The 23139-nt window shown below is 50.7% G+C and overlaps 1 protein-coding gene across 2 annotated transcripts; it reads right to left on the bottom strand.

Moving 5' to 3' along the window:
- Window positions 1-4744: 4744 nt before the first annotated feature.
- Window positions 4745-22920, bottom strand: zfc3h1 (zinc finger C3H1-type containing). Of its 2 annotated transcripts, XM_080870354.1 has the most exons (36): window positions 22245-22919; window positions 20989-21375; window positions 20748-20837; window positions 19840-19979; window positions 19332-19740; window positions 19004-19215; window positions 18806-18929; window positions 18638-18729; window positions 18365-18556; window positions 18128-18286; window positions 17882-18019; window positions 17653-17771; window positions 17437-17577; window positions 17182-17356; window positions 16917-17045; window positions 15867-16487; window positions 15680-15789; window positions 15470-15601; window positions 9797-9918; window positions 9616-9717; window positions 9406-9537; window positions 9151-9328; window positions 8891-9077; window positions 8569-8757; window positions 8095-8332; window positions 7900-8005; window positions 7370-7568; window positions 7199-7293; window positions 7012-7122; window positions 6821-6925; window positions 6581-6746; window positions 6332-6432; window positions 6054-6155; window positions 5928-5967; window positions 5773-5835; window positions 4745-5417 (listed from the first exon to the last, which is right to left on the bottom strand). In XM_080870354.1, the coding sequence occupies exons 1-36, from the start codon at window positions 22768-22770 to the stop codon at window positions 5292-5294; spliced, it is 6258 nt and encodes a 2085-aa protein (XP_080726480.1). In that variant the 5' UTR covers window positions 22771-22919; the 3' UTR covers window positions 4745-5291. The 2 variants fall into 2 exon arrangements, with proteins under 2 accessions (XP_080726480.1, XP_080726481.1); XM_080870355.1 differs by lacking the exons at window positions 4745-5417; window positions 5773-5835; window positions 5928-5967 and having other exon boundaries at window positions 6069-6155; window positions 6290-6432; window positions 22245-22920.
- Between the last annotated feature and the right edge of the window lie 219 nt (window positions 22921-23139).

Here is a 23139-nt window from a genome sequence, read left to right as displayed (position 1 = left end):
GTCTCTCGCCTTTCCCTGTTTGAATCTGCATTTCTGTCCTATTTATTTGTACATACTCTTCCACTGTATCATAATTTTGCACTACAATTTTACATCGTGCAGTTTTCTGCTTTTTGTTGAAGATTCTGTTGAAATAAAGTTGGAGAAAAAATTGTTTCTTTCATGAGCAACACATCCCGACATTTCAAAATAAAGTAAAGTCTGGAATGATCAAACTCTTAGAAATGAGACAAAAACGGATTAAAATGAGGTTCAATGTTTTTATTTCATGCCTCACAGTGACTGCATCCTCCTGGAACAGCTGGCTCCACCTTTGGCCACACGTGAAAAATGTCTTCGTCAGCCTAACAGTTTTGATATTGTCACACACTGATGACATCATCAATGAACCCGATCAGTGTATTGAGACACAGCAAGAACTTTATGCTGAAAGGTGAACACACCTGTGGTCTGCAGGCACAGGTGAGACGCCTGCTGGCTCTCCTCAGTCAGAGGCTGTGTCCCAATTAAGAGACTGCACGCTTGAAGTACGCGCACTACGCGTACTACAAGTACGAGAAGTGCGGAAGTGAGAGGCTTGTGAAATGGGACGGTATACGCTTCGTCCTGCTGTTCAGGTTGCCTAGCAACCATGATACTAACCGCGAGACACGTTACATACAGCTTTGTTTGACAGAAATGAAGGAGAAAAATGTTTTGTTGGTCATTCATTTTTGTCATGACATCACTTTAGTTGAGTATCTGAGGCTGAAACCACGGCACTGTAAAACATGATTGTTGGGCTTCATTTCTGTGCTGAACAGGGGCGGACGTGGGGGGGGCTTACTGGGCTTAAGCCCGGGTTGTTTTGTCAGAAGCCCGGGGTCTTTTGGAGTGTAATTTTTTCATAGTTAGATGCCTGGCTGACAACTGTATAAAACAAAAAGTACACACAATATTCGAAGCACATAGTGCACACTGTGGGAATTTACGACTGTGCGTGAATCCCCCCTGATATTGGTATGATCCGAGCTCAGGCACTAAGCGGCTGTCTCCCAATTCAGGGTCTGCAGCCTTAAAGTATGGACTTCAAGGCCAATTACGTCACAGCGGCGCGACGAAGGCTGTCCCAATTCAAAGGCTGCTCGAAATGCGGCCCTCAAATGCGTCCTTCATTTCCCTGAATTTTAAGGATGTGGCAGTGTAGACTTCGTGGCCCAACATATCCCAGAATGCATAGCGTGGCGGTGGGTGTGGATAAATTTGCAGAAAAAAAACGGTGGATGAGGGGCGGCCGAAGAGTGAACTTTAAGTACTGAATATGACGTCACTTATTTATGTGCAAATGTTTAATAACGAAGACCATTAAACATTCCTGTTGGCCACATGTCAGCAAAGTTATGTGACATCAGTGACGTTTGTACTAACTTGGTTTTAAAGCCTTTACTTTAAAATATACGCCGTCCAATAGCTGAGCTTCATCTCACAGAGAATGATCAAAGCTCATGTAGAAACAAACAAATGAACAAAAGATTTTCTCCTTCATCTCTGTCAAACACAGCTGTATGACACGTTTCCAGCTGTTAGTATCATGGTTGCTAGGCTACCTGGGCACCGCAACGGAGGCTTTTTTTAAAAAAAAACTTTATTGACAAACAACAGTATCAGCGCAACGGAGGCTAGACCGGCCCATTACACAAGCCTCGCACTTCCGGCCTGAGCGGTCTTTGAGTACGCGGCCCTTGAGGATCGTTGAGGCTGCGTACTTTAAGGCTGCAGACCCTGAATTGGGAGACAGCCAGCGACTGAGCGAGGGGGCGGGACAGCTGCTGCCTGTGAGTGCGCTGTTGGAGAGACGGAGCCAGCCATACTAAGGAGAGCTTAAGTTTGACCAGGTACCAAAGCAAATCATTCGTACTGTACAAATAATGTAAATATGACGGTGCATCACGACAGATTGATATCAAACTGATCACTTGACCAATATTACGTTATTGCTCTTCAAGTGAATCAACAAATGGCGAAATGAAAAGCCGAACAAATGCTATTTCTTTAGCGAGTTTTAGCTTACGTGTGTTTATTTCATATTCTCAGTTCTTACCCTCCCCGACTAAATCGGTTTCAGTTATGTACTGAAAGATAAGAATGGACATTAGAGGGTTCTTTCAAAGAAAAAACTCAGGTAAATGTTATTTTATATATTATGCTTTGTATGTTGTTCAGTATATTTCTATGCAAAACAAGAGGGATTTGAGTACACAGCAGGATATTCACATTTGTAACCAGATATTTACACTTTAGGGAGAAAACATTTTTACTGTACAACATCAATTTAGAGTAAACTTTTGTTTTAGATAAATATTGAAATATCTTTTGAATTAGTTAAATGTCAGAATAAAGAGAGACAGAGCTTCTATTTTTTAATCACTTTGATCAAATTTAGGAGTACATGTACACTAAGTTTATTGTTAATTAATAAGAAACTCCAGACGATTCCATTCTGAGCTGAAGAAGCTTCTGATAGGTTAGTAGAGTCCATGTGAGTAAACTGGTGGCACAGCTGTGGATGCATATAAGGCAAAACACAGAGCCTGTTTCTGTGACATGGGAACATCAAGAGATGTCAACCAAAACACCAGGAACAGAACTGTGGAGCTCCATAAGTGTGGCTCAGTTTGAATACAATTTATTGCCATTTACAATTAAGAAATACAGACAGTTTCTCTCTTTACTCTTAAAGTTAACAAATATGTTTTTATATTTATCTAAAAAAATAAACATTTAGTCTAATTTGATCTTACAATTAAAAAATTGTTTTTATCTGAAGGGTAAATATCTGGTTTCAACTGTATATTTGATGATTGTCAGCACAAAGAGAGGAAGAGGGGAGCAGAGAGGGAGAGGAACAGAGAGGAAGAGGGGAGCAGAGAGGGAGAGGAACAGAGAGAGAGAGAGAGGAGCAGAGAGGGAGATGGAGAATGAGGACAGAACAGATGAACAAGAGCAGGTGAGACACACATGTCAGTCACATGGTTGTTTACCAGAAGTATCAGCGTATCACAGGTCCTCATGTATCTCGTACCCAGTGTTTCTTTTTAGGTTTGTTATTTTTCAAATTCTATATTTATTAAGTTCTGCAGCTTGTTTGCACAACAAGGCTAAATAATTATATAAACTTTTCTCAATCTAAATATTGTACTTTGGTAGAATTAAACAATAAGTGTAGTGCAGGTCTATGATGGTTTTTAGTGCTGCTATCATCTAGTTCTGATTCTGGTTCTGTCTTGGTTAAGTCCTCAGTAGTCCTGATTTTGAACTGTTGTAGTCCTGCTTTAATTCAGGATCAGTTCTGGGTCTGGTTGAATTGGGGTTTAGTCCTCATGTCTTGATGTCTGGCTCCGCCTCTGGTGCTGAACAGTCATTTAAGATTAGTTAGTAAATAACAATTAGTTAAATGGTAAATGGCCTGCATTTGTATAGCGCTTTTCTAGTCCATAGGACCCCAAAGCGCTTTACACTACATTCAGTCATTCACACACTGGTGATGGCAGCTACATTGTAGCCACAGCCACCCTGGGGCGCACTGACAGAGGCGAGGCTGCCGGACACAGGCGCCACCGGGCCCTCTGACCACCACCAGTAGGCAAACACCGGGTTAGTATCTTGCCCAAGGACATTTGGCATGCAGCCAGGATGCAGCCTGGGATCGAACCACCGACCTTCTGATTAGTGGCTGACCTGCTCTGCCACCTGAGCTACAGCCACCACCAATGTTGTTCATGAGACTAAAGTCAACTCCCTGTGGCAATGTAAATATAATATGGCCAATATTATAGTATTGTCAGATTATTATGATTGATTATATATATATATATATAGATAGATACACACACACACACACACACACATATATCACTGACTTTCAGCTTGTTGTGTTTGTATGACTGACTAATTATTAAACATTCGCACATAAATAAGTGACGTCATATTCAGTACTTTTGACAGTTCACTCTTCGGCCGCTCCATCTTATTAGGGAAATTCCATATACATAAATGTAAATTTCAAAACTCAACCCCATCATTTAATTTGTCTTTGATTGAAATTGAATATTACTTAAACTCTCTTAAATTAACTTCCAATAAAAAAGGTTTATCATTGATTGAAATTCATTCAGAAATGTTTAAGGAATGAGCTGTCACAACTTTCAAGTACAAAGTTGTTATGAAGTCTGTCACATTCCCCCCTTTTTTCTTTTTTTATCCTTTATTTATTTATCCTTCTTATTTCATTGTGCTGTATATTGTTACTCTTATTTGCCTTGTATGTCTACTGTACAAACTGAACTGGAATGACTGACTGTTCGCTTTATAATTTCAATAAAGTTTGAAAAAAAAAAACCAACCTCTTCAGCCGCTCCCTTCTGCCGTATTTTGCGGCAAAATTATCCACACCCACCGCTGTGCTATGAATTGTGGGATATATGGGACCACGAAGCGTGCACCGGACCACGCTTGATATTTGGGGAAATCGACGGCGCATTTGGAGTATGCGTTTGAAGCACACTTTGAATTGGGACAGCCGTCGTCGCGTGGCGGTGACGTAACCGCACTTAAAATGCGTACTTCAAGCGTGCGGTCTCTTAATTGGGACACAGCCAGAGAATCACGTCAAATACGACTGATGTGAATGTGTCACTTCCTGGTTGTGACAGGAAGCCGCTGCTGGAGGAATTGACACGGAGGCAGTGAAGAGGCACACACCCTCTTATTTTAGAAAATAATTTAATAACAGGTGAATGTAAAAAACATCAGTGGCAGGACGCGCATCTCCTCTGCTGCTAATACTCTTTAATCAGCTGATTGACAAAACAAAAGCACATTGCACATGAGTCTCAGAGGGGCGTGGCCAACAGCGGCGGTGGTCGGTCCAGTCTCTGCATCCGCTCCCTTTCTCGCCGCGTCGCCTCAGTAACACTCAGTTTGTTTAACTAAAGAGTCCACAGACAGGCGACGGCGGCGTCCTCTTGACACACACACACAGGCGCCAAACACACCCTCAGCACCCCCCTCCCCCCGCCGGGTAAATGAGATATAAAAGGGAGGGAAATGACTCCAACTGAAAAGTGAGGAACTAAAGAAAGGTGATGAAGAGTGAGGGCGGCACTCAGCTCTCGATACTTACACTCACACCGACGCGCTCCCGGAGGGGGCGTGGCTTCAGCGGCCGGGGAGGGGGACGTCTGGCTTACCTCGTCTGCTCTCACTCAGTCACCTACAGCCTCTCATTATTGATCTATTATTGATCAGTCTGATCAGCCGTCCTCGCCGAGCGATGGGCCGACGCCCCCGCTCACGCTCACCCCCGCCCGCTGACAGCAGTCCCACAGCCGCCGAAGGCGCTCCGAGGCCCCGCCGTCCGCTGCCTCCAGCAGCAGACGCTACAAGGGTGTGGGGGGGACAAAGGGAGGGATAAACAAAGGTTGGGGGGGGGGGGCATGCGGGAGGGGGACGGGGACGGAGGGCAGGTGAACATGCTGTATACAGGTGAGTCAAACTGTTTATAGTCACATGGTCATAGAATACGAGGCAGTACAAGCCAATCAGCATGGGCCGACGCCCTATCTGAACAGCTGATCTCAGATCTACTACAGGGCCACACACTCTGACCAATCAGATTCCAGCATTTCTTTTCCCAGTCCAAGTTTTTAGGACCCCCCCCCTTCAGATCTGAGAGCAGCTGTCCAATCACAGCTTGTCTAATGTGATGTGATTATCTGTGTGTGTGTATATTACATGTTTCCACAGGGCTGCGCTCAGTGGGAGGTTCTGCAGGGCCTGCTGGAACATGTGACGCACCTGAAACACAACAAGGGGGCGGAGACAAACACCACTGAGTGCTCAGCTAGACTCCACCCTCTTTTCTTGATTTGATTCAGTCTCAGACTCACCTCAGCTCGCTCCTTTAGCTCCTCCTCCACAGCAATTGCTCTATGAACATACGCACACACACACACACAATCAGGACGCAGTAATCATTGATCACTGATCTGGCGGGACTGTCGACACGCACTCACATTTTCCAGCTGCTCAGACACTTGGGGGTGTTACCGCTCAGCATCCGGGCCTGGAACTTCAGGTGCTCCACGTTCCCATCCAGCCACTCCTGGTGCAGCAACCTGAGCAGACACACAGCAGTGACATCGCTGATGTGGGCAGAGCTAAACTGTCCCTGCGGTCGGATGATTTAAATCCAACGACAAACAGGAAGTAGATGTATTTTCCATCTCATTACTGGAGTCAAATCACTGACAAGTGGCATTAAGCTCCACCCAGTCCTCCTCCAAGTGTGTACCTGAGGCTCAGCTCAGTGTTATTGGGCATAGTGTAGCACAGTCTCTCCAGAACCAGTGCATGCTGGGATGGCGGCAGGCAGCTCAGGTAAAGCGCGACCACCTGCAGAGGGAGACATGACATCAGCAGACTACAACTACAGACCTGCCGCTGAGCAAGGCAGCGAGCGCTCACATCTGTGTGACGACGGCACGGAGTCGTGACATCACGCAGGTGAAGATGGCGTGTGGCAGCAGACTCGACCTCTGACCTTGTTGTGGAAGCGGTAGCAGCTCCAGAACTCTGCGGCGTTGAAGGGGAGCTCGAGTCTTGAGGGGGTGGTGCTGAGGCAGCGCTGGACCAGGTCTGAGAACGTCCTGGACTGTGAGGCGGCGGTGGCGGCGCGGGCCTGCGGGCTGCAGCTGAACGTCAGGTAACTGCAGAGAGAGGGAAACTGTGAGCAGCGGGCGCGTGCGGTCGAGGAGGAAGTACCTGTGGCAGGTGAACTCACTCCATCCACAGCCTGTGAAGCTCCTCCAGCTGGGTGACCGCCCCCAGTGCGCGCTCAAACGCCTCTGCCGCGTCCTCCACCGAACCGTGCAGCCACTGCCACCGACTACAACGACAGTGAGCACGTTAACCCTACTGCGCCCGCTTTCATCATCACCGCAGGACGCCATTTATGAAACCTTAAACACCAACCAGTGAATGAGGTGGAGGAAGCTCATCTGCTGGCTCAGCCGCTCCTGCAGCTCCTTCTTGATGACGGGACCTCCCAGCAGCTCGGAGGAAGAGGAGAAGCCCAGGATGTGCCTGAGGGAGGAAGAACAGAGCGCCATCAGCTGTCCGTGCGGACTACAGCTGGGAAGACGGAGGCGTCGGGACGTACCGCAGCACATCTACGGGCGTCCTCGGACTCTGCTCGTCCTCGCAAAGCGACAGCACGAAGCCTCTGAACAGCGGCGTGATGGCGCCCGCCTCCTCCTGTGGACACAGAGACTGTTCTTAGCGTCGAGAGGCGGAGCTTAAACTTTATTCACAGACTCACGGTCGAGCTCACCTGAGCCATGAGGAACTTGCAGCAGTGGTAGAAGACCTCGGCGTTGTGGGGGCATTCGGCCAGAGCGTGGAGCCACATGCTGACCGCCCGGTCGCCGCTCCCGCCGTGCAGGTGGAGGTCGGCCACAGCGTCTCGCAGAACGCACGACTCGGGACAGAACTCGAGCAGCGACTCGCACAGCGCGACGCCCTCGCTGTACCTGCGCACACACACAGCGAGGCGCTTCATAGACCACGATGTCACCGAGCACAAACAGATTTGACCTTTGACTTCACAGCTGTTCACAAACCTGACACGATGACATCACACGAGAGAACAAACATGGCGCACTCCGCACTGACCTCACAGGTGACCTCGCGTCACCACACCTGCTCCTCTGGTCAGGTACGGTGCGGCTCACTAACCGTGTGGCGAGCGTGACGAGGTCAACCGACCAATCACAGAGTCAGAGCGGTCTGAGGTGGGCGGGGCTCTGATTACTCGAATGTTCATCCCGCTTCCTCACAGTGTGATGTCAGCAGCGAGCTCACCTTTGTAGCAACTTGTAGAGGAAGATGAGGTTGGTGTGCAGAGGAAGGCAGGCCAGCGTCCTCTCGCTGTCAGATGCGTGGTCGTCGCTGCACTGACGGACGCCATCTGAGAGGAAACAGTCACACAGGAAGTGGAAACCAGTTAAGCTTAGGGAGACAAGAACCTCGCGTGTCTGCTGGGTCGCAATGCCATACCTTGGAAGAGAGCGATGAGGATGTCGGCAGGCGTGCTGATGTCCTGCGGCGTCCTCCATGGCAGCAGGAACGGCTCCCTGCTGACTACACGGGACGGGCCGGACTCCGCGGGGTCATACAGGCACGCCGGCAGTCGGTCGAACTCCGTCAGGTGGATGTAGGAGAGCCAGAGCAGCGCCCGGTCGGCGGCCATCAGGTGGTCGGCGATGCTCCGGTCCTGAGGTGACTTCAGAGCGTTCTGAGAGGAGAAATCCAGACAGCAGATGTCACGTCACATTAGTCCCGCCCTCTGGAATACAGGTGACAGCCAGTCATGTGGCCCCCAACATGGCTGCACACTGACGTAAACAGCTGTGTTTGTTGTTTGTTTTTTTAGGAACCTGATTCTTTAAACTCTGTGAAAAATGTTCGTCCCACACTGACGTTACGTTTGTGGTGCACAGCGTGAGGCAGGTGCCCGAGGTCGCGGCTCACCTGCAGGACGGCGAGCGCGCTCTCCAGCCGGCCCGTGAACAGGCTCAGCTGGACTCTGTAGAGCAGCGCCTCCATCAGCTCGAAGGACAGCATCTCTGTGACTCCAGACGACGCCTCGGCGAGGAGGAACTGCAGCAGACGCTCGCACACGTAGTCTTTCCCTTCAAATGAGCTCTCCAGGTTCAGGTACTGAGCAGCAGAGGTCAGAGGTCATTATGACATTTACCTGATAAACAACGCTAAAACCACCAACGCGCCACTGTTAGCCCGCTGAGCTGTGCGGTGAGCTAGCGGCTCCTACGAGCAAACCACGCTCACTTACGTTCCACCACACTCTGTAGTCAGGGGCGTGCTCCACCGCCATCTCGCACATCTCCTGCACCTCCTCCCGGCTGCCCCGCCTGGAGAACAAGGACAGGTAATGGCTCCACACCTCGGGATTATCGCAGTTGCTCTCCAAAGCACGTGACAGCGTGTTCAGGGCGGCTTCCAAACACTCTGCCGCAGAGCTGCAGGGGACAGATTCAAGGTTAAAGGGGGTGGAGCTCCGCAGCACAGACCTTGAGGTAGGCGGGGACTTACGTCTCGCTCTGACTGAGGTATTTGAAGGCGAGCTTGATCCACAGCTGAGTGTCTCGGGGGCTCTCCAGGACGCTGGCCTCCAGGTTGGCGATGTCGTCCGTCTCACTGATGAAGTAGCGTTTGTCCTCCGAGGTGACGCACGCGTCCAGAGCAGAGAGGCCGGCATGAGCGCCGCTGTCTGCACGCACACAGACACACGTGAGCTCACTCAGACCTGCCACGGAGGAAACGACGAAATCCTCCCCGTTCACTAACCTCTGCCAGGTGTCACGTGACCGGCCGCCATCCCCTCGTCGCCGCTGCCGTCGTCCTCGGGACTGAGGTCACTTTGCGTCGATGGCTTCGGCCTCCACCTCCTCGCATCCTTGTAGGTGGTGTAGGGCGGGACTGAAGATGGAGGGGACAGGTGAGAAGCACGGAAGCGGCTGGAGCAGTGGGCGTAACGTTACGGGAATGCTGACCTACCGTGGCGCTTGCTTTCGTTGACTTTGCTGACGAGGAGGACGGCCTTCTGGTCGACGCCCATGCGGTCCTTGTTAGAGCCGAACAGCCTCTTCATGTACTTCTCTGCAAACAAACACAAACACCTGAGCTTCCACGTGACACACCTGCCGACCACCAGACCGAGGCTTCGCACCCACCGCACCTGTGGCGGCGCACACGTCCTCGTCCGAGCTGCCGTCGGAGCAGCCGATCAGCGACAGGTCGTAGGACAGGATGTCCTGGAAGAGCTGGTTCCCGCTCAGAGTGCAGTTCCTCATGTGCTGCCTGCGGCGCAGAGGGACAAACATTAAACAGGAAGAGCTACAGACTCAGGCGGGTAACATTATCGTCACGGTAACAGGGCGACACATCACGCAAACGTGCCGCTGCGTTGTTTTACTTTGTGGTGTGACGTCCACCAGCGATCAGCGGGGTGTGTGCACACTCAGCGGTCAGGCTCAGGAATATAACCCGCACGTGCCCGCCGTGAGGTTTCACAAAGACATGCAGTGATTCTAGTTGCTCCGTGTTGCTGGTTAACCAGCTTTTATCCGACTGTTCAAACTTTAAACTGTTCTTCTCTCTCTGCTGATGCCGGCTATATCTTTTGGTGCTCATAACTTTCACACTAGGGCTGGGCCATATTATACCGTTCACGGTAATACCGGTATAATGTTAGGCAACGATAGGAAAATGAAATATCGCGATAGAATGAGTAAAACGCGCATGCGCAGTGCCTTTGTTTTCATACGCACATGGCCGATTGTTGGTTTGTAAAAATGGTGCAACTTCAGTGATGTGGAACTGGTTTGGTGTTTGTCCGTCAGATACACGACAAAGCACATTTTTTTGCAGAACATGCAAGCGGCCGTCGTTATTGTCATATTTGTCTGACTAAGATGCTCTTAAATCTGGGAGTAATCTGGGTCCTAAACTCCGTACGCTTCAGGTCAAACGAACACTGCAGCATCACTGAGAGTTAAAAACTGTCTAAATTCTTTCATCTTTAATAAAACGATCAGCATTGCTGCTTTACCAGGTGTAACTATAAAGTTTAACTTCCAGGCATCCATGAAAACAAAATTTATTACATTTAACGGAATTAGAAGTTAGCAGGAAGCTAGCGGAAGTTAGCTCGCTAGTTTCGCTAGTTACCTAAGCATGATATAGCATGTTCTGACTGAGAGATTTCTGAAAAAATTCAAATGTACAGCTCTGCTATCACTTCCAACATAAATGAAGACAGGAAACTAAACAGCAGTGACGTTTGTAGGGTTACTGAAGTTGGGCTAGCTGGTATATAATGATGTGCTACGTGATCGCTAGCGACACAGCTATGTTAGCATAACATAAACAGTGAAGGAGGACGAACACTAACACTTTTCCACTTATAAAAGTTAACGTGAAGGTTCTTCATGGTTAGAGACAAATGCAATCGCATGGCAGGATGCTGTAAACGGACCAAACTTCAGTCAGGAGAACAACTGAGATAATCCATCCACAATACGAGGTTAGTCATTAATATACTGCAACAACATGGGAATAGAGCAGCTGCCAGAGGATTCAACATTAATGAATCAATGGTACAGAAGTGGAGGAAGCAAGAAGAATGAGTTTAATAAAGTTTGATTTATCTGACTGCTTTGTTTCGCTTAATGTGCCATACAGTGGGGCAAAAAAGTATTTAGTCAGCCACCGATTGTGCAAGTTCCCCCACTTAAAATGATGACAGAGGTCAGTAATTTGCACCAGAGGTACACTTCAACTGTGAGAGACAGAATGTGAAAAAGAAAATCCATGAATCCACATGGTAGGATTTGTAAAGAATTTATTGGTAAATCAGGGTGGAAAATAAGTATTTGGTCACCTCAAACAAGGAAAATCTCTGGCTCTCACAGACCTGTAACGTCTTCTGTAAGAAGCTTTTCTGTCCCCCACTCGTTACCTGTATGAATGGCACCTGTTTGAACTCATCATCTGTATAAAAGACACCTGTCCACAGCCTCAAACAGTCAGACTCCAAACTCCGCCATGGCCAAGACCAAAGAGCTTTCGAAGGACACCAGGAAAAGTATTGTAGACCTGCACCAGACTGGGAAGAGTGAATCTACAATAGGCAAGCAGCTTGGTGTGAAAACATCAACTGTGGGAGCAATCATCAGAAAATGGAAGACATACAAGACCACTGATAATCTCCCTCGATCTGGGGCTCCACGCAAGATCTCATCCCGTGGGGTCAAAATGATCATGAGAACGGTGAGCAAAGATCCCAGAACCACACGGGGGGACCTGGTGAATGACCTGCAGAGAGCTGGGACCAAAGTAACAAAGGTCACCATCAGTAACACACTACAACGGCAGGGAATCAAATCCCGCAGTGCCAGACGTGTTCCGCTGCTGAAGCCAGTGCACGTCCAGGCCCGTCTGAAGTTTGCCAGAGAGCACATGGATGATACAGCAGAGGATTGGGAGAATGTCATGTGGTCAGATGAAACCAAAGTAGAACTTTTTGGTATAAACTCAACTCGTCGTGTTTGGAGGAAGAAGAATACTGAGTTGCATCCCAAGAACACCATACCTACTGTGAAGCATGGGGGTGGAAACATCATGCTATGGGGCTGTTTTTCTGCCAAGGGGACAGGACGACTGATCCGTGTTAAGGACAGAATGAATGGGGCCATGTATCGTGAGATTTTGAGCCAAAACCTCCTTCCATCAGTGAGAACTTTGAAGATGAAACGAGGCTGGGTCTTCCAACATGACAATGATCCAAAACACACCGCCCGGGCAACAAAGGAGTGGCTCCGTAAGAAGCATTTGAAAGTCCTGGAGTGGCCTAGCCAGTCTCCAGACCTCAACCCCATAGAAAATCTGTGGCGGGAGTTGAAAGTCCGTGTTGCTCGGCGACAGCCCCAAAACATCACTGCTCTCGAGAAGATCTGCATGGAGGAATGGGCCAAAATACCAGCTACTGTGTGTGCAAACCTGGTAAAGACCTATAGTAAACGTTTGACCTCTGTTATTGCCAACAAAGGTTATGTTACAAAGTATTGAGTTGTATTCTTGTTATTGACCAAATACTTATTTTCCACCCTGATTTACCAATAAATTCTTTACAAATCCTACCATGTGGATTCATGGATTTTTTTTTCACATTCTGTCTCTCACAGTTGAAGTGTACCTCTGGTGCAAATTACTGACCTCTGTCATCATTTTAGGTGGGGGAACTTGCACAATCGGTGGCTGACTAAATACTTTTTTGCCCCACTGTATAATCCCGTGCACCTTATGGTCCGAAAAATGCGTACTGCACACTGCAGTTTAATGTTGCAAAGCAGCTCTTTTTAACTTCAGTGGATATTATACATGGTTATGCTCAGGATATGTCAGCCCATTTCTACTGGAAATGCCTTTTGGTTAAACTTTCAGCAAGGAATTTGCATTTGCACTGTTACATTTTTATAAAGCTTTAATGTACATAAAAACAGCTTCTTGTTTAAGTGAAAATAAATGGAAGGTTGTCTTTTTGCACTAGTAATGTTGTGGAGTTGTATTTTGTCTCGCATCAATTATATCGTCAGTTATATCGTTATCGCAAATTTTCAAATATATATCGTGATAAATATTTTTGGCCATATCGCCCTGATCTATTTCACACTTTTTAAAATATTAAGATTTCTATGCCGTTCTTTGGCCCATTAAAATGAATGAACAAGCGTAGAGCTGGGCGATAGAACGATGACGATATGTATCGCGAAATAACTTTTTCTCGATAGAAAAATTAAACTATCGCGATAGACCTCGCCGCTCTTGTCCTCTTAAAAAAAAAAAAAAAAAAGAAGGACAGCCAATCCAAATTAAGTAGCGCAGAGCCGAACCAATCACAGCCGCAGTGTCACGTCACGTGACTTGTTACGTACAGCACAAGTGCCAAGCCGCACATGTGTATTTGTTTTGGGAAGCAGCCAGCCGCCGTGCCGCCGGGTAATGGAGGAAATGAGTGTACCGACTAGAGAAACATCAACCGAGAGCGTGACCGAAGGTTACCGAAGAGAAAACAGATGATGGTTCCAATGCCGGAGAGATTGTCGAACGGAAGAGCCACAGAAGCTCCGTAGTGTGAAGGTATTTCTGATATTTCAAGTCTGACAAAAACAGAGCAGCCACTGTAAATGTGCCGAAAGCAAGTCTGGAAATACGATAAAGCGGTGCAGCTCAGTCTCTGACTGGAAGCGCTAATTCGTCATTCGGCTTTTGTCAGACTAAAGTAACTGTTAAAACTGTTTGAAAAGCTAAGCTATACAACAAGGAGAGGTCGAGAATTTCCTTTTAGTTCTCAGTTTATTTGATATTGACAAAAGTTAGTCAGTTTTGTCTGTTCTTCTGTAAAACAAACTAAGATTTATTTTTAGAATTAATATTTTGTTTCTAAGTGGAATTGACAGTTTAGTCTGTTTCATTTGTTCTATTTTGAAACTTAAACGCTTTAGCGGCTGCCTTTTGTGTAGTTTGCAATATTTGCCTTTATTTATCTGAAAAAGTCATCAAGTACATCTACCCTGTTGAACTTATTATGGGAAATAAATATTTAAATAAAAACAAGCTGCTGATTATTTCACATTTTACTTGTGAGCAACGGCACATTTAAATCTTACAAATATAGTTATTTGGCTGATATCGTGATAGATATCGTTATCGCCTGAAATGAAAAACACATATCGTGATATGAAAAAAACCGCCCAGCTCTAAACAAGCTCAGTGCGATGAGCAGCGGTTCTCAGAGCAGGAGGCCCGGGTTTGAATCTCGCCCGTGGAAACATGTTTCACGAGACAGCTCAGGGAATCGTTTTGTATTTCTGCTAATTCATTACAATTCTGCAATTTTTATGATTTCAGCAGCTTTTCTAATGTGTACTTCAGCTTCTTCAGCTTTTCAGCAGATTCCACTACACGGCATTCACACCGCACTTTCGCAGGAAATGCAACTTTTTCTAGTTTATGTCTGTGAGCACAAAGCTGACACTGGGAGACTTTGTGTCAAAGTAACTGAGGATAAAAACATGAAGCAGACTTTCCTGGCCTGCCTTTTTATAGCAGATAACCTTAAACATATTCTGCAGTCGATCAAACACTGAAATATTCTGCAGTCGATCAAACACTGAAGAAAACCATAAATCAACATGTGAACGTTACCTGAGGTTTGATTACAGAAGCTGAGCGATCGTTTAGGTTTAAATTTCTTCAGTTTGAACAGCAGAGATGAGGCTTTGATGTCAAAGTAAAACAGCGAAAGTCATGACGAAGTTCATCAAACGTGAAGCTCAGTTTGATCTGCTTTTGCTGCTGGTTCAGTGAACTTGGGTTAGAATAATAATAATAATAATAATAATAATAATAATGGATTGCATTTTATAGCGCTTTTCGGGACCCCTCAAAGCGCTTTACAACACCACTATTCATTCACTCTCGCATTCACACTGGTGGAGGCAGCTACAGTTGTAGCCACAGCTGCCCTGGGCAGACTGACAGAGGCGAGGCTGCCATATCGCGCCATCGGCCCCTCTGGCGGTTAGAGTGATGCAACCTGCAGCTTTAGGATCTGTGAGCTTTTGGCCTTCAGCCCGACGGCGTGTCTGTGGACGTGCCGTCAGGTGAAAGATCCACGCTCTGTTTTTACATCCTCGTAGCTGCTCTCACTTACTGCTTTAGCTGTTTGTTGAAATATTTCCTGAGCTTTAACCGGAGATACATTTAAATGCAAAAATCGATTCAGGATTTAATGAATTGATATCACGTTATTCAAATAGTTTGTTTTGTTGTTTTACACCCCGCTCACCATCTGCAGCCATCGTCGTTGCACGTTCCCGTGAGGTCGAAGCGGCAGAAGCACTTCTTTGCTTCGATGGCGTTGCTGTACGTCACCGAGCTCAGAGACAGCTTCTCCTTGGTCCTGTAGTACGGGCTGAACCTGAGCGGGAGGACACAGCTGTGAGCCGACCGCACAGACCACATACGAGCTCTGCTGCTGTCGGTACGACGGAGCTACCTGTAGGACCTGAAGGCCAGCAGAGGGCTGTGGTACGGTCCGAAGGGAAGCGGCCTCAGCTCCAAGCCGCCCGACGAACTCACCGCTGTCTCCACCTCAGCCGGAAACACCTGGATGACCGGACACAGAGCGTTAGCGTGAAATTCCCCCGAGACCTTCAGCTGCCCCTCTGACAGTCTCCGCTCACCTGTGCGGCGAGGGCGGGGTCCACGTCCTCCCCCAGCACCTGCAGCTCCATCAGCAGCAGATCTCCCAGAGGTGTCTTCTGTCTGTACAGCCGCTGCAGGGCGTCCACGTCCAGCCCCGCGAACATCTCGGCAGGAAGCTCCACGCCTGCCGAGCCACTGGGCAGCGCCTTCACGGGCTTGGCGGCAGTGCCGACGTCTTTGGGCGGAGCCGAGCTCGTGGCGTCCAGGTGGGGTTTGGTGAAGGAGCAGCTGGACTGACGGAAGGAGGAGCGACGGCCGCCTCTGGCCGCAGCAGCGGGCGCAGGTTCTGGTTCGTGATCCTCGGCCTCTGCGGGGTCCTCGCTGTCCAGCGTCAGCTTGTCCTGGGAGAGGTCGTGCAGCGAGGGCTGCGGCGGCGGCTGGACCTGAGGGTCCGGGGGCGTGGCGGATCGCAACGGCGGCTCTACGGGGAGCTCTGGCAGGACGCCTTTGTTTCGCAGCACCTGCGCCTCCTTCAGCTTCTGGATCTTCAGCGCGTACTCGGACTCGAGCTGCTGCAGTCGTTGCTTCTGAGCGATGAGCTCGGCAAAGTGGCGCTCAGAACCGCGGGGCGCTGCGTCACGCCGCGGCAACTTGCTGAGCTGGAAAGGATAACGTTACGCAGGGTAAACACACCTGCACACAGCGGCGCTCCATCAGAGCTTTCTTATAGTTTTATCGGCGGGTGCATGTAACCACCAACGCCTCTGAATCCATGGTTACCGGCGCCGTGAGGAGCTGCGTGAGCGCAAGCGTCCTCTGTAACAGCCCGAGTTCGTTTAGCCAGCGCCTCCCCACTGTGGGTCCCACCCTGATCCTTGCCTCAGCTGTTCATTAGCTGACTGGATGGGTAATTAGCTTTATTAGCTAACCAGCCAGCTAACTACAGCTAACTGCCTCACCTGTAAGTTTCAACAGCAATTCTTCATGCAGCTGTTTTTTCAGAATAAAAGCCTCTCTGGCTGAGTGTTTCTCTGCTGAGGAGACAAACACACAACCTGCAGGTTCCACAGAGAAACAGGAAGACTCACCGCGGGCCGGCTGGAGTCCGCTCGCCGTTTGGGCGCCCTGCCGGCGGCCAGGTGAGCCTGCACCAGCTCCTGCTCCAACCGCACCGCCACCGTCTTCTTCACGGAGACCCGCTGCTCCACCCGGTGGACCTGCAGAGGACGTGGAGGCGGTCAAACGACACCAAACAAAGAGACTTCACAGCAGCCAGGAGGAGTCTGAGCTTCATGTCCTGCATCTGAGTGCCGCCGTGCTGACGCCACAGTTGGGGCGGTAAAGTTGGCGTACCTGCTCGCGCAACTTCCTGAGGAGCGTCTTGTTGGCGCCGACGATCCTCTCCGACGCCTGCAGCTGCTCCCTCAGTTTGGCCACTTTGGCCTCGGCGGCCTTCAGCGACTCGTTCTTCTTCAGCTCCTGCTGCAGCAGGTGTCGCAGCACGGCCTCGTCTCTCTGCAGCAGCTCCCTGAGGGCAGCAGACTCCCACAGTCAAAGCGGCGCCACCGAAAACCTCACACCAGCTCCCGGTGTGTTTTAAGATCTCACCTGTGTTTGCTGAGCTTCAGCTCGGCCTCGCTCAGCTTCAGCTCCACCGCTGGCTTCAGGGAGGAGTCGATGGAGTCTGCAGTGGCGGGCGAGGCGGAGCCACGAGGGCTCTGTTCCTTCATCATCCTCTGCCTCTCCCTGCTGTGAGCGTGCACACCCACAGAGTTAGTAAAAGTCTTTGTGTGTGTGTGTGTTTGAGAGAGGTCACGTGGGTACCTGGCGATCTCCTCTTTGAGTAGGCGGTACTCGGCCTTCTTGGCGTCAGACAGAGCCTCTGGCGTTCGGACCGGGTTGTTCTCCTTCTCAGAGGCCGACGCTCCTTTTGGCTTCGCCGCCTGAGAAATAAGAAGTTCAGAGTCGTGACATCATCACGCAACGCCGCAGACACATTCCGGCTGCACAACGATCGTCGTCGTGCCCGGACGGTTCAGGTGAACGCACTCACCTCCACCGTCCTTCGGGCCTCTTTGATCATGAACTCCAGGCCGCCAAACACCGCCTGCGATGAGCTGCAGGCGTCCATGTCCGAGTCGCTGTCGTCAGAGTCGTTGAGAGAAACCACCACCGTCTTATGTCTGGGCAGCTGGGCAGACAGGTGAGGGGCAGACAGGTGAGGGGCAGACAGGTGAGGGGCAGTTTCAGGCTCCATGTTTGTTTCTAAATAAGGAGCGGTGTGCAGCGAGCCTCTTACCACAAGCGGTGCTCTGGCGGCGAGGTGTGCTCTGGCGGCCTTGTTTGGGCGGGGCTGAGGCACCGTGTTCAGACTGACCGTGCTCAGGTTTCCTCTGGGTGGAGGCTGAAGGTCTGCAGGGGGAGGCCCACCTGGAGAAGGAGGAGCGCTGGAGCTCTTCTGCAGAGAGAAAATCATCATCATCATCATCATCAGCAGCACAATCTAAACATGACATCATCACGTGACGCCGCGGACCTCCGAGACCACCACCCTCTTGTTGGCCATAGACATCAGGCAGGTCTCCCTGAGGAGCATCTCCTCCTCCTCCTCTTCATCAGCAAATGGAGGTTTTGGGGGGGGCTCCAGCTCATCTGGGGGAGGGGGGAGGGGAGGAGGTGGGGGAGGAATGGCGGAGAGCAGTGGGGGGAGGAAGGGCTGCGAGAATTCCTGAGGGGTGGAAAGAAAAAAAACCAGACATCAGCGAGCTCCTCGGAAGGTAACCGTGGTGATGAGGAGGAGGGGGCGTACCATTCCGAAAGGAACGGGGTCGGCGCCGTACAGGTGAGGGATGCACGCCGCCTCCTCCACAGACAGCAGGTTGCTGTGCGTTGGCGACGGGACTGAAACGCAGACAAACCAGTTTAAACGGGAAACAGGAAGCGAAAGGTGCGTCAGGTGCACCTCCTGCCCCCTTACCTGGCGAGCCCGTCTCACTGTCCGTGTCCATCGCCACCTCGTCGTAGTTGTCGTACTGGTAGAGGTTCCCCGAGGTGTCCAGGCCCGGCTTGCCTGCAGACTTGCGGTGGTCCCGGTCCCTGGACTGAGCAGACACAGGTGAGTCAGCACAGGTGAGAGTCAGGTGACCACACTGGGCGTGCGCACACGGCACCTTACCTTGCTGCGCGTCCTCTTCCTCCCACCCACCAGTTTCATGAAGCGGTTATATTGTTCGTCCTGGTTGGACAGGTCGCGGATTCGCCGGATCTCGTCCTCCCGCTTGCGGCGCTCCTCCTCCTCCTGCCGTCGCTTCTCCTCCTGCTCCCTCTGCTGCTGCAGCTTCCACGTCCTCACCTGCTGCTTCCTGAACGCCTGCTTTGCCACCGAAACTGTGAGACACGTCACACAGGAACACTCAGAGCCAATCAGAGCTGGCCGCTGTTTTTCCGCTTCACTTCTAAGCGTGCTCACATTTAAGGCGGCACAGCCCGCACATCTGTCTCACCTGGGCTGATCTTCTTGGTGATGTGAGCCTTCCCCGGGGGGCGGGCCCTCTCCAGCGGGCCTTTAGGTCCGGCTTTAGGACACGGCTTGAGTCTGTCTCTGTCCTGAGGTCTGGGCCCGGTCTTGTTTCGCTCGCGGTCCCTGTCCTGAGGTTTGGACCTGGTCCTGGTCCTCTCTGTGGCGGCTGCGGCAGTGGAAGCAGACCTGGTGGTGACCCTCTGCCTGGCAGGTGGGGCGGCCCCGGGGCCTGAGCTCTTCTCCTGAGTGGCTTTAGTGATGCGTTCTTTGCTCCGCCTCATCACCTGCTGCTCCTTCTGCTGCCACTTCTTACTGGCCGACTGCAGAGCGAGGAGACGCAGCTGCAGCTCTGACAGCTCCTCCTCCTCCACCACCACCACCTTCTCCGTGGCCTGACCACACACAGAGGAGACGTAACGTGACACAAACCAAACGCCATCGAAGCGAACGGCTGAATCTTTTCCCTGCGGGTAGCAGCTGCACGGCCTCACCTTGTCTGGAGAGTCCTCGCTGGACGCCGACGACTCGCTGGGACACGGCGGCGGCGGTTTCTCCTGCTCCTCCATGATGCACGGGTCACACGGCCTCTCGTCTGCGGGCTCTCCTCCTTCTGCTCGCTGTTCTCCCTCACCTGGACACACATTGCACAGGAAGTGAAAACACAGCGTCTTCATCAAAGGTCGCCTGCTCCTCACTGCACGGTGCTAATCAAACTCTGGTTTGGGGGCCGTGAGGGGACTCTGCAGGGTGGACCGGCGTGCGTTGTCACAGTTTTCACTGCTGCATGAACCGAAGATCCCGGCAACATGACGACCTTCAGTTCCATCGTTAAAAGGCTCATTTTTTAGATTCGTTCTGGCAGAAAGAGGCGAATACCCTGTCATCCTGTTACAGCTGCGGGGAAGAAGGTGGAACTTCCTGTTTAGTGACCCTTTAAAGGACAAACAGCTGAGCTGAGCCTTGCACTGGGCCTCTCACGGTCCTGACACACACCTGGCACCTGGACCGTCAGGGTTCAGACACTGAGGCCGTACCCAGACTGCAGAAGCGTTTGTCACACTCGGGCCGAGACATCCCCAGCTGACCTCCGGAGCACCATCTGGTGTTAGCTAGCTCGTGAGAACTTGAGCTTTTTCTAAGAGCTCGCGCCGTGTGAGCTTGTAATACCTGAAAAATCTCTCTGCCCCATTAAAGTGACAGAACAGCGAAGTGGACAGATCAGCAGGTCACATGTGCGACATCAGCAGAATCCCACAGCGCCCCCTACTGTTGCAGTAATAAGCAATGTGGCAACCAACCCCGGTCCACCCTACAGTGAAACGTCCTTTCAGAGGATCAATCGGAGAGTCTGCTGCATCGGTACGGTGTACACTCGTGCCGGCGGCCTCAGTCTGCTCACCGCCGCTCTCGCGCGTCCCCTCTTCTGCTTCTTTGGCACCTTTTCCTTCCAATTCTGCTCCGTTATCTGTGATTGGCTGATCCCCTTCACCTGTTGACACACAGAACAGGAAGCTGTAGAAACACTTTACACAGCAAACAGGAAGTGATTGGTCCTCAACATGGTTTAAGTCGCCAAACAGGTAAAAAGGGGCGCGTCTACAGCTGCGATGTGAAAGCAAACATTCGGATAACGAACTCACCATCAGGCTTCGCCCACTTCTTCTGCAGCTCGTCCAGGTCGGCCGGCGTGGGGAGTTTCTGACGAAGCGGTTTGATGTTGAAGGCCTGGAACACTTTCTTCCTCTCCAGCTCCGACACCTCATCCGCGGCTGCTGCCAGACTCAGAGCCAGGCCCGGTTCAGCTTTGGTGTCCGTTAGAGCGGCGGCTACGCACTCCACCACGTCGTCCCTGACTGGTGACGTCCGTGGCTCCAGGGCCATCGTCTCCTCTTTGCGGATGCACTCGAGTTCGATCTGGATCTGTTTGTATTTGGACAGCAGATCCTCGAAGGACTCGTCACCACTGCTCTCCGGCCTGGGAGCGCCGTGAGCCACCTTCCTGAGCCGGTTCCTCCCGAGAGGTTTCTCTGAGGTCTGCGTTAAAGAACGCTGATCAAGAATTACTGACCAACAGGGATCAATACTCATTTCATTTTTAAAGTCATGATTTAAAAGAAAAAATATTAAAAAATAAAATTTTCAAAAAGACTTAAATCTTTGCTACCAACGAAAAGCTTCATTTTTAAGAATGTGTAAAATTAAAAAACGAACAAATTAAGAAATCCTCACAAAAAAAATGTCCATGTAAAAGAAGCAAATTTCTCCTATCATCGGATTATTGATCGCAGATCAAATGGCAGAAAACTCGCAGCCCTCTGAAAACTAATCAAAGCTTTCTCAATTATGGAACTCATGATGTCAGTTCGTCAGCTGAACCTTTGATTATTGGCTTCACATCCAAACATTATTTATTAACGCACTGTGTGTGTGTATTTGTAGTTTGTAGAAGGCTGACCTCTAAGCTGTTTGTTATACACTGCACCATCTTTCATCTGTAACACTAAAACTCCGCTTGTGGGATCAATAAAGTATTGATCTATTGATTTGGGCTTTTCACAGCTGTCTTCAAGATCTTTTCAATATGATCGATCAATCAATACATGAACGAGGAAATAATCGATCACTGATGTAACCGTGTAGCGGATGAATGAGGACAGCTGATGGGGGAGTCGCAACCACACATACGTCATCACAGCGCCGGTTTCGTTTCCTGCTGTCACGCACGCACCTGGTGGAGTGTGAAACGTGAACCAGTCGAAGCCCAGAACACTCACAGATCAATGGGCTGTTCATTAAACCAATATGTAATCAATGAAACCCTGACCGGCTCCTCGCGGGCTGCCTAATTCAATCACCGTCCCGGGGGAGAGGGCACGTGACACAGCAGAAAGGATACGCTTCCTCGCGGGGGAGCTGTGGCTCTCTCCGGGCAGGTACCGTCCGGGAGGCGGCCTGCTGTTGCCCCCCCGGCCGCCCCGGCTCCAGCCCCCGGGGCCTCCGTTCGGCATGCCGCGGTGCCGGAAGCGTCCCAGTGCGCCGTGGCTCCGCTCCCAGAAGCTGGACCGCGGCCCGGGCTCCCCATGAGAGCCGAGCCCGGGAGGCTGCTGCTGCGGTGGCGGGGAGGGAGGCCGGTCGGGCCCGCTCGGCCCGCACTGCTGCCGGTGGCCGGGCGGGAATGGGCCGTGAGGGCCGAGGCTGTAGGGCATGAGGTGGCGGAAGTCCGGCGGCGGGTGGCCCAAGTGCGGCGGCGCGCCGTGCGGGTGCTTGTGCGGCTTTCGCGGCCGAGGAGGAGCACCGCCACGGGGCCTGCTCCCATCCCCCCGCCGTGGAGGCGCTCTCTCCTCGGTGTCATCATCGCAGATCTCTCCGTCTTCTAGCTCCCCGTCCTCCGCGGGGGATCGGTTCGGAACGTCTACGTCCATGTTGGGGTGACCGTCTGCAGCTCCCTGCTGGGGCCAAACTCAGCGGCGGGACCAGGAGCTCATTCCGCGGCTCTGAAGCAGCTTCGCGGAGGTTCTCTCCGCTCTGACCGTTAGCTCTCTGTTAGCGCTCTGCTAGCTCCGCTGCTACCAACAATCACCGCGATAAAACCCGAGACTTCGCGAGACCGGAAAAAGCACGTAAAAGCAGAGCTGTGGGTTTTTCTCTTCCTCCCGGGAGGCGGGGACTCCGCATGTTGTTCTTACATTATTTATTGTTTTTATTTTGTTGACAGTTTTTGTTTGAGTATGTTTTGTTTTAATTTAATTTTAATTTATTTTGTTTTTTATTGTTTTTATTTTTTAGTTTCT

This window comes from Rhamphochromis sp. 'chilingali', assembly GCF_963969265.1.
Source record: "Rhamphochromis sp. 'chilingali' genome assembly, chromosome: 2".
NCBI lineage: Eukaryota > Metazoa > Chordata > Actinopteri > Cichliformes > Cichlidae > Rhamphochromis > Rhamphochromis sp. 'chilingali'.
Note: the sequence above shows the minus strand (reverse complement) of the source record. Positions and strands in the feature narration are given on the sequence as shown.

Bases quoted from the DNA above. Each gene is read 5' to 3' on its own strand.
- zfc3h1 (XM_080870354.1), bottom strand. From the start codon at position 22,770: ATGGACGTAGACGTTCCGAACCGATCCCCCGCGGAGGACGGGGAGCTA. The intron at 8,758-8,890 runs GTAAGTGAGCGT...TCTGCTGCTCAG, and splicing joins ACTACAGAGTGTGGTGGAAC to TACCTGAACCTGGAGAGCTC. The intron at 5,968-6,053 runs GTGAGTGCGTGT...GTATGTTCATAG, and splicing joins TGTCTGAGCAGCTGGAAAAT to AGCAATTGCTGTGGAGGAGG.